We start from the raw sequence: 11688 nt of genomic DNA on the forward strand, positions 1-11688 counted from the left end.
CTATGAATTATGTCACAGATTTTTTGTCTTTATTTACAATCTCGAATCATCTCTAATGAACTATTTCGGGAACGAGGGAAGTATCAAATATTCGATTCTTTGAATTAATATAATGTTTATGGTAAAATGTTGAGAAAAAGAAAACGACGAAAGTTCAATCCATTTTCTCCTAGTAATAATATTTGTCTGATTTAGTTTTTAATGCGGTAAGTCGTAAAATAAGACAAAGAGAAAGAGAGAGAATCTACGTTGTTCGCAAATATTTCATTGATTTATTTATTAGTCTAGCAAGGTCGGTAAACAAGAAAATAAAAGACTGGCATGTGCAACGAGTCGAAGATTATCGAAAATATGAGACGACTGGGGATATAACGTGAAAACGACGAATCACGATTTTACACTTTTTTACAGAGCGTTACATCTGATAATTTGTCGATGTAATTTGTTGATATTATTCAAATTATTGTTTTATTTATTCGAGTTACATATATGAGATTAATCTAGTATTATTATAAACTGAGGGAAAAAATACATATACATATATACGTACATATATGTATATATACCTATACTATGTTCATCCAGTAGAGTTCTTAATTGAAATAAAGTGTTATCGCGTGGATTATAGCCACCTTTAGTAAGGAAAGGATCAATGAAAATTTATCAACAGTGATATCCGTCAATTTACGATTCTACGGATAAGATAAAATTGCGAGTCAATGACTTTTTTCGACGATCATTGTTTTAATTGCGGATTATAGATGTCCATTGTCTAATTACTCCATAGCCTTATTAAATTTTTGAATGAAAGCAGACTCATTGATAAATTACTTCATAGACTTCTTTATCGTTTCTATCGTAAAAAAATGTCACGCTTTATAGAAAAACATTTGTGTTCTCTAAAGCTCTTAAAGAAGTCTGTTATCTTGCTAGAAAGAATACTCTCGTCACGAACTACCAGATATCTTTCCGAGGATGTTAAAAAAAGAAGAGCTTTTTAACGAGCAAGTTATTTTACTCGACGAACGAGAAGATAAATTGTCAACGCAATTTCTTAAATTTCTACTTAACTGGCAGCTAAATTTCGATCTTGAAAATCATGTACATGGAGCTTGACAAATTTTCTCTTTCAAGAGTTATATTTTTTTAAATATCTGATTAACGATAGTTCGAGAAAAAAAATCAAGATTTATCAAAAAACTAAATTTTTATTGATAGCTCAGTAACCTTGAGCAGAACTTAAACCGACTCATATATCATAGTCTTTCGAAAATTAAGAGGAAAGCTGACGCGTCTTTCCAGCAACTTTCTTATCCCGTTTTAGTTGAGACAAGATAAATCGATTACATATTATATCTACCATCTGTTATAATCCGAAGATATATTCGTTTGTTTGCGATAAAATCTACGACGTGAACAGCACACCGCAAGATATTTTAAGTGTGTAAATATTATCCGATATAAAAACGAATTGTCGGGTTTGCCGGTAATTATACGCTATCGAATGATTACACTTTTATCTAAAACAAATCATTATAGACTTAAAACCACTATGCGATCTTTCGCGCTAGTGATTTTGTTAACCGATAAGTAGTATAAACAGGAACGTATCAGAAACGAAATATTTTTTTAATTAAAACAGTTCGCTTCGCTTTCGTTCGTACTTGTACTTGTACAAGCTTTTTTCATCATTTATCAATTACCATTAACCATTAATTTGCACACAGCAAAAGATAATTAACAATATATTCAATGAAAATATCGAATATTAATTATTAATCGATATTGAAAAAGGAAAGAGAGTTCGTTAATTAAAACTTTAAACGACTTGAATTCCTCTCGAAACTTGCGTACTTCAATAATTTTAAATAATAAGATGAGATGCTTTTATTTTCTTTTTATTCCTTCTCTCTCTCTCTCTCTCTCTCTCTCTCTCTCTCTCTCTCTTTCTCTTTCTTTCTTTCTTTCTTTCTTTCTTCCTCTTTATTTGTTCATTTATATGCTCTCAATACAATGTCTTTGGTAAGAACCATTCTTGCTTTTACTTTAAAACATACATCTCTTAGGATATAAGTCATATTTCTCATGCACCGTAACCACGATACGTTTCCCTGTCATATTCTACGAAATTGAATACTTTTCTAAAGATATTTCTATCAGAAAAATGACGACTATGTATATATATATACACTTATATAGCGAGCACATAAGAGGTGTGGAAAGTAAGCTATATATTTTCAGAAATGGACCAATATAAGATCTTTACATAATAAATGTAAAAATATCTCTAAATACAATATATAATATTCACGTCTACACCTGTTTATCTATATATCTGTATGATAAAAATTATAATTATCTTTCATTTAAAAAGAAAAGTAGATTTTAATCGATTAATAGGGAATATCACGCGTATAAAAAAATTTAAAACATTAGTAAAAAAGTTGTTTTTAGGAAAGAACGTTTGAAACTCTTTTTAACGAGAATAAAATAATCGCTGGAAATATTTCTAATAGGAGGATAATTAATTTTTTTATTTCTTTAATTTTTTCTAATGCAACTCGTACATAATTTAATGCAATATGTATATGACGGTAAACATTTTCATGATTATTCGAGAGGATTATCAAAGTTGTCTTATTATCGCTGTTCCTCTTTCTCTCTTGAAATATCGATAGAAATTGGGCTTGCTTTGCAAACAAATTGCTTGCACGTGTTCACCCTTAAAGTTAGGAACGCTTCGAACATGTTGATCGTCGACAAATTTGTCGATTTATTGGCACATCCTTCTCATTTCTAAAGGGCTGCTGCCAAAACGAGACGCTCGTTTGCCCAAACTACTTTAAAAAGGATCATCGACTCTTATGACAAGTCACAGGAAAGATAAAATGAGTGGCAAGAAAAGTTTTATGGGGTTAACAGGATAGAAAGGATATCGATTTTCTTTATTTTTCTTTTTTTCTTTTTTTTTCTTTCGAGGACATAAAGAATCCCGAAAGTTACGACATATAGAAAATCGTTAAAATCGTTATTATAACGCTTTATGTCGTGTTAAACCAGTAAACGATCTTACACATTCGTGATTTATACATACAAAATATATACATATACATACATACATATATATATATATAATTTATATACAATTTCTATGCTTATGCAATCCGTATTTGTATTCTATCTGCGCTTCATTTATGTACGCCTGGTCTATCCTGCTGCATCCTGATGCGTTTTAAGCTTACCCTCTGTTGTACGTGTGCAAGGACTCGGTCGAGGCCGTTCTCGTAATTCTCTCTCTCTCTCTCTCTCTCTTGTTCTTCCTCGTTCTCTATATCTCTTACCCTCTTGCTCTATTCTGTCGTTTTATATTTATTATTATACTTTTTTAATATTGTAAAAATTGAAAGAAATGAAAAACTGTACAAATACGTGCCTGTAACTCAAATGCATACTTTTATAATCATTTTTATAAGAATACTTTCACGGTTTTGTTAATTTTTATAAACTATTAAACGAAAGGAAAATTATACGAACGTGACTTAAATACATGCAGGTTTTTATTATAATTTTTCTAATAATACTCGTTTGGAAACATATTTTTTCTTTGTATTCTTTTTTCTTTTTACCCGCTATAAAGTAATCATCATATAATCTTTAAAATGCATAAAGCTTTTCATTGATCCATATGTATGATAAGATTTTAATAAGAGTTTTGAACATGATGAAACGAACCTTTAGTCGCACACATTGTTTTAAAATTCTACTCCATCAGTTTACAATGATATAAACAAAGGATTGCATTATTTCAAATATGACGTCGAAATTGTCCCTTTGTATCGTTTAAATTAAACTAAAAAAAAAAAAAAAGAAATAAAAGAGAGAGAGAGAGAGAGAGAGAGAAAGGCAGAAGGACACCAAGAGAGATAGATGGAAGTTGGTTCTTTTGTTTCGTCGATAAAAATTCGCTATCGATGTGGCACAACACAGACTGATCAATCGGCTCGTTTATCTTCTTCGAACATTTGACGAGAAACAAAGAGAGTTTGTGAAAGAGAGGAACAGAGATGGGATAGGAAGGGAAGGAAAAAGGAAGGAAAATAAAATAAAATAAATAAAATAGGAGCACGAAAGTTCGTCCCTTTTAATTTATTATCACTACGATGTAAAAAAAACGGCGAAAGGAAAATCACTAAATTTCTGAGAAGCAACTCATTAAATAACCCTCTTGACCTGGCAAACTCGTTTTCCGGGAAAAACTTGATGACTCTTGGGCTCCCCTTTTTTTCTTTTTTTCTAAATTTTTTTTTTCGTTGCTACAAGAGGTATCTCTAAAACCATGGATTAGAAAAGTTCCGAATTAACGTCTCATGCTCGAAACCGAGCCTCTCCGAATCTAGGATATACCGAGTTTTTCTAATTTATTGCAACGAGAAAAGCGAAGAAGATAGTTATCGCGATATCTCAAAAACTTCAGCAAAAGGAAGAAGAAGAGAAGAATGCTTCGAGAAAAATGATTTGAATCTTACATCAAACGAGAAAGGGGGTACTTACATATATATACATATATATGTGCGTACGTGTATACAGGATACGCCAAAACTTTCTCGGTAATTTTAAAAATTAATTACTCGTTTTCGAAACTTTCTAGGCTAATTTTCTTTTTTTCAGATTGTAAAACTACAAGCTTAACTGCAAGCCAACTACTCTTCATCAACGATATACATATATACGCGTAAAATGTTGATATTTAATACCAACAATAAGAATTCCTCTACTAATGAATTCATACTATTGAATTATTTCTTTATTACTGAATACATAAAAAGGATTAAAATAGAAAATAGCATACAACGAATTTATTCTGGCAACTATTTTCTAATAGTAAACGATATACCCGTGCATATATTCTGTTTTTGTTGGTTATCGTCTGTACTCGAAAGATAAACAAACTGCAATAAAATTCTCTATAATTATCGCCAAAGCTGAACTCGGTCTCGTTTTTCTCATAGAAACGATCCTAACGGCAATTAAGTCTCCTTGGCGTCGAACCAATTACGGTTGCCCTCTTGAGAATGTTCCGGCCGAGAAAGAGAGAGATAGAAGTAGAAATAGAAATAGAGAAAGAGAAAGAGAAAGAGAAAGACACATTTCCAGAGTCGAGACTCGAGCTTACGTATCCAAGTGTGTTCGTGAGAGAGCAGAGTTTTGCGGTCAGCACGAAACTTTCCTGTCACGGAAATTGTTCGTTAAAGGGATCTGCGAAACCTTCTCTCTCTGTTTCTCCTTCTTCCTCTCGCACACATACACACACTTTGAGCTTGCGATAATAATTAATTTTATTACCCAAAAGCGAAAAGTATCTTGACTTGGGCAACTTTTAGCTGACTTTAGTCGGTTCCTTTTTCTTTCTTTTTATTTTCTTTTACCTGTATTTTTTTGTTAGAAAAAGAAATACTATCGAATTTTGGAAAGAAAAAGAAAACGAAATTCGTTAATGGAATGTTACATAAGAAAATTTCGAGAGAGAACTTATCGCTTCGGTCGTTCTTTAGAGTTTTCCTTCTTTAAAATGAAATTTTGTTTACCCTAGCAAAATTACCTAGCAGAATACCACAGCGTGGTATTCGGAGACAAACGTTAGGAACTAAATATAGGTGTATATATGTACATACATATACGTATATATATATCAAAGCTCATTTGCATGGTTATAGGAGTATTTTATACCCCATAGCAACTCCTTGGGAACGACGATCGGTTTTCGCTCTGTGCTTCTGAGCTTCTCATCCCCTTTTCTCTTTCTCTCTCTCTCTCTCTCTCTCTCTCCGTCTCTCTGTCTCTCTCTAAATGTTCCCATATATTCTGTTACATTTTTTCATTTGCCTGTCTCCTTTATAGATTCTTTTCCTTCACTTGTATTTATCTACCTAGATATCTACATACATACGTATATCTTCCGTAATAAAGACAACTTTTTATTACTAGAAAGGTTCCAACATGTTTCCTCTCACGATAAGATATTATCATATAATATCTACTATTTTCCAGCTATCTCATGTTATCTTTACGACTTATCTTTGAGGAATAAATATCATTGTCTATATCGAGAACGTATAGTATTGTATAAATATACAAATATACGTATAAATAATTATACTTTTTCTTGTAAGACGATATATGGGAAATCAGTTCGATCAGAAGAGATAAACGTATAACAAATTTCTAATACAATTACGTATTATTTACTACAGTATTTTTAGCTACAATTTTTATGAAACAAATTCATTTTTCAACATTTCAGTTTTCCATAAATACGAAATACCACCTACTTTCCTCTGTAAAATATGGGACATTAAAAAGACGACATAAAGTAGATAGAAAAATGACAATTGTCATTAATTACTGCCAGCGTACACTCTACGATATCGCCAGAAGCAAGTCTCATAAATAATCAAAGCTAATCTTCTAGAGGCAATAAACGCGATCGTCGCGAAATACGTTTCATTAATTATACCTATAAAGCTTTAACACCTGGGTTTATAACGATACGATTAAAAAAACGATCGTAGAAACAGGAAATAAGTTTCTACATTTTGGAGAAACGCTGTCTGACTTTTTCCACTTGAGAAAATGTTAGATGTTATCCGTCTATTGTACACTGGCTAGATCTTGATGATATCGAAGATGTCGGCAGAATTCATTATTATATCTTTGATATCTTATAGTTTCTCGTGAAAAAGATTGATGAACGAAGTAGTCTCATCGTCATCGTAATCTCGAAGGAGCGGGTATATTATAAAAATGAGAACGTGCATATATCGTTATATCACTTTTCGAAGTCGTGTTACATCGTGTTACACGGAGGCTATCGGGATGGACCGCATTGCGGAAAGTTAGTTCAGGAACGGATCGACTTAACGATATAATTTCGCATTATCTGGGCCACACACAATTTCCAAACTTTTTCTCGACAAGTTTCAAAAACATATGTCATTTACCGATCGTGATTTCGTTAAGTTTCACGAAACGACCGGTGTGAGAAAGAGCGACTCGAATGAAATATGAAGGGAGAAAAAAAAGAAATCTTAAAAAAGAGAAAAACACGAGTAGGCAAATTTTTTAATAACATTATTTCTTGAGCCGGGTTTGTAAATAACCGAAAGGAAGTTAATTTCCGACTAAAACGAGCACAGCTAGCTTTCGAACGAACGAAACCCTCTTTACTTTTGCCATTCGCATTGCTATGCAAAGATTCTCGAGTTCCAAGAGTTGTTGCATGATTTCGATGCTACATATACGTGCATAGATGTACACAGATATACCTACTCGCGTGTATGTCGAACATAGCAGGTAACGATGCGATATCCTGTGGGAGATAAAAGTAGTTAACTTATAGCCTATATTTCCGGTCACGTAACATTTTCGACATTTCGAAAGCTCGCCATAATCAAACGGAACACAGAAGAAGAATGTAAATCCACTAAGAACATTATTCGGTATTATCATGTAAATTACTATTGTTATGCCAATTGTCGAATAATATTCGAGTACTTAGCGGTGTTCTTCGGTGTAAGGGAACAAGAGGGAGAAAGGGTTAAAGATAATAGATAAGAGCAGGCATAGGAGAGACAAACACCCTCTCGAATTCTTACCGGCCTTGTCACGTTCGCTGCGTGATCTCGCACGAAACTCCTTGAGAAATTTATCGGCCATCGTGATTAAAAGTGGCATTGCGGTGGACAACGTACACGCTCAAGAAATTGGGCCACCCACGATTTATTGATTTTACGAGCGTTTCCTCGGTCAAAACTAACGAGCCCAAATTTTTTTTCCCTTTCCTCTCCTCTCCTCTCCCACTGCCATCCCCTAAAAAGTCAATATTTCCAAATCAGACGCTTTAAGCGGAACAAATACGATTGTTTGGCGGATTATCCTTGGACGAGAAAAGTTTCGTAGAAACCTTTAAACGAACGAAACTTTGAGATAACATTTCTTGGAATACCTAATTTAATAGTGATCTCGACGAGAGAACGATCAAAGGATAAGTTTTTTAAACCTTTTTTTTTCTCCCTCTGAGAAAACAAAAATTTAATTCATTCGTTTAAGTACCGTCTATCGTCGAAAGAATGCCAGCTGCTGCATAGACGCTGAATCTCTCTCTCTCTCTCTCTCTGCCTTCTTTTTACATATACCTATCTTAACCACAGTTATCGATTGTCTTTCTCGACAATATCCACGAAGAGAGGAGACTGGTCATCTCGAAACGAATTGAATTTATCGATGAACCGATGGACTGCATTGCGGTGACTTTTTCAACGCAACAGAACTATTCCATTGGATTGAAAGGAGTGCTGCCAAGGGCTCGTTTCGACCACTTCGCTCTTTGAGAAAGCAAACGGCGCGTTCGAATGATTAACTCTTCCTCCCACTCTCTCTCTCTCTTTCTCTCTATCTCTATCGTCCACCTTTAGCTCTGAATTCTATCAAGAGAAATTCATTCCAAGATGTTTCCTATCATTTCTTCGTATAAATTTTCTCTCTTTTTCTCTCTCCTCTTCCATGTATATAGGTATATTGCATTTAATCTCTTGCAACGTCACTCGCGCGCGTAATTCTCAATTTACGAACTCGTATTTCTACAGTCTTTACGTTTTCAAGTATCTTCCACCTAGTATATTATAATTACGCTATTAATATGGACGTATTACAACATTGTAGCATTATAGCATGATATATATTACTATCATATTAGTACATAAAATATTTTTATATAATTGATACAAAGTAGGATTACGGAGAGTTTAATTTACGATGATTGATATCGTCTATTCGTTAATACTTTGTTTGTACTTTGTACGCAAATACAAAGTTTCCGTTTCGATGCAATAAGGATTTCTTTCGTTCATTTCAATCGCGATTCCCGATTCGAGTTTTTGGATTTCCGAACCAACCCGCGTCCCACTAGATTTATAGAGAAAATCCGTTAGCTCGATAAATCACAGTAGTTGATTGTTGATACCCAAGGACGTTGTGTTCGGCGCTCGCGATAATTCTTTTATTCGGACTTTTCTCTCTTTCTCTCCTCTATCTCTAACTCTCTGTCTCTCTTTTACCATAAAACTAAATCATGATTCTTCATTCTTCTTTATTTTGTTTCAGTCACCGAGAAGGAGATTCGGCAGTGGTAAGTTTGACAAATGAATTCTCAATAAATCGATAAAAAGTTTTTAACGCTGATTAAAACGCAAATTTATATTATATCACCATAACAAACTATTCTCGTGCTTTTTATCCATCATCGATTTCGCTTAATTCTTCCCAGGCACAAAGGATTTCTCAAGGATTGTCCAGACGGTCTATTAACCGAAGAGGTAATATAAATTTTGTTGATTACTTTGCTGTCGCGACAAAAAAATAAATAAATAAACAAGCGCAAAAAATAAAAGGTCGTGAAATTACGTAGGTATGCGTAACGTTTACGCTGGAAATAGTTTGACTCGAATCTACAGATTTTCCCTTCTTTCGATTTCAGGGTTTTATTAAGATCTATAAGCAGTTCTTTCCCCAAGGCGATCCTTCCAAGTTTGCCTCGCTAGTCTTCAGGGTATTCGATGAGAACAGCGTGAGTGTCAGCAAAGTATAATATTAATACAATACCGATCGTGCACGTCTCCCATCTCGACTTTGATATAAGATCGTAGAACGTTAGAGTTCGCGTCGCGAAGGTGATTTCTCGTGGAAATAGTATCTTTCGATTATAATCTCGACTCGTTCGACATCGTCCGGGTCGATTTACGTACACGCGTATGTAAACGACGATGACGAAAAGATGCGAGTAAACGATAAGAAAATGAAAGCTCTTAGTAAGTATGACATTTCTTTTAGGATGGCACGATAGAATTTGAAGAATTCATAAGAGCTCTCTCTGTTACGTCACGAGGCAAATTGGACGAGAAGCTGCACTGTAAGTAACTAACGAGTAAATGGGAAATCCTTTTCTCGAGGAGATAAACTTTATCCTTCTGAGATAAAAGAGAAAAGATTTTCTATATTTCTGACAAAAAATATAAAACTTTTGTATACGATTTAAATCTCTACAACGACCTGTTACTTTGAAATTATTTTTCAATATTATTTATCAAAGATTTTGATCGTATTTGTCGCGTATAAAGGTAACGTCACGGTTCTCGTATTAAATACATAATTTCTGTTATAGACACGATAAAACGATCGAACAACGGAGTTATTCTTGTCGATCAAAATAATGATTTATTTCGCACGTGTTTCCGCATACGTATATATTTTTCTTAAAACTACCATCTCGATTTCTGTACTCGTCTTGCAGGGGCCTTTCGATTGTACGACGTTGACGACGACGGTTTTATCACGAGGGAGGAAATGTATGATATCGTCGACGCGATATATCAAATGGTGGTGAGTACCGAGCTCAAAGCAGAAACGACTGCTCTTTTACAAAAAAAAAAAAATAGAGGAAAAAAGACATTATATACTTCATGGCAGAACGAGATAAAACGTTTTATCGCCTTTTTCATATCGTCTATTTCTTGTTTCTCTCGTTACTCGTATAGCCAAAGGTAATCGTTCCAACTTTTGCGACTCTATATATATATATATACACTATGTATATGTGTATGCATGCAGTTTAAATGCTCGCTTTCTCAAATCAAATAAATTTTCCTACTACGAGTATGTTCAAAATCGAACAAAAAATGTTTTCTATCGTTTATCCGCGTACTCGTTCAATTTTTACAACAGTACAAAAATGCAGCTCTTTTTTTTTTTAACAAACCAGGCGATGCATTCCCCTATCTTTGGTCTATCTTTATTACATTTGATAAAAACACTTTATTCGCCCGTTAAATGTCACGATAATGAATAAAGCTGCATACAAAAAATGAGCTTTCAGTCGACGTTATCTTCAAAAAGTATTTATACGATTTGAATAATATTATCAAAAAATAAAAATCTAAAATTTGTCATTTTTTTAAGGGTTCGGTACGACTTTGTATCTCTTATTTAAATGACTAGTTCCTTAGGATATCTTCTTTTTTTTCTAAATCAAGTCGAAACGTCGAGAGGTCGGACTCGGAATTGAGAATCGAGCTATTTGTGGAAATTCTAGAGCGAAATGTTATCGCGACGGCGAGTGGCCCGATCGATCGCGTTCCGACGAATCGAGACGGGTCCAAAGAGAAAAGAGAGAGAGAGAGGTTAATTGAGCTTCGCGAGCTTCTCTATAGAAGACTCGATGAGACCGAGATAATTAGACGAACGACCGTCTTGCTTTATTCGAAACACGGATCAAGAAGTATAATTATTATTTTTTAACGAACATTTATTACAGTAACTTGTTTAAAAATATTCTTATTTCGAAACTATCGCGTGAAGAATATTTTGTCAAAGAAATTTCCACATTTTCATAAGATCTGATATAGCCATATCGAACGTCGTTAAACCTTTTAAGACGGACGAAATGACCCGAAAAAACGGCAGTCGAAACTAAAAAGTTATAAAATCCATGTATATCCATTGACGTGGCCATTGTTCGAGCAACGTGGCCCTCTTTAACGCGAAGTTACGTCGTGCAACTCGGCCATGATCTGCATTTTAGTTTTAAAGGGAATAGTATGAAGCAAGAATCGTTGAAATTATATCGCATAATCGTGA

At 33.9% G+C, this 11688-nt stretch overlaps 1 protein-coding gene across 1 annotated transcript in view; it reads left to right on the top strand.

Annotated features, from left to right (window-relative positions):
- Positions 1 to 11688, top strand: part of LOC127069576 (frequenin-1) — a 30414-nt gene that overhangs the window by 10353 nt on the left and 8373 nt on the right. Inside the window, exons 3-7 of the mRNA XM_051006724.1 lie at positions 9160 to 9184; positions 9323 to 9371; positions 9533 to 9622; positions 9886 to 9964; positions 10346 to 10434. Coding sequence (XP_050862681.1) covers positions 9160 to 9184; positions 9323 to 9371; positions 9533 to 9622; positions 9886 to 9964; positions 10346 to 10434 — 332 coding nt within the window. The remainder of the gene's footprint in view (positions 1 to 9159; positions 9185 to 9322; positions 9372 to 9532; positions 9623 to 9885; positions 9965 to 10345; positions 10435 to 11688) is intronic.

This window comes from Vespula vulgaris, chromosome 15 (genome assembly GCF_905475345.1).
Source record: "Vespula vulgaris chromosome 15, iyVesVulg1.1, whole genome shotgun sequence".
Classification (NCBI taxonomy): domain Eukaryota; kingdom Metazoa; phylum Arthropoda; class Insecta; order Hymenoptera; family Vespidae; genus Vespula; species Vespula vulgaris.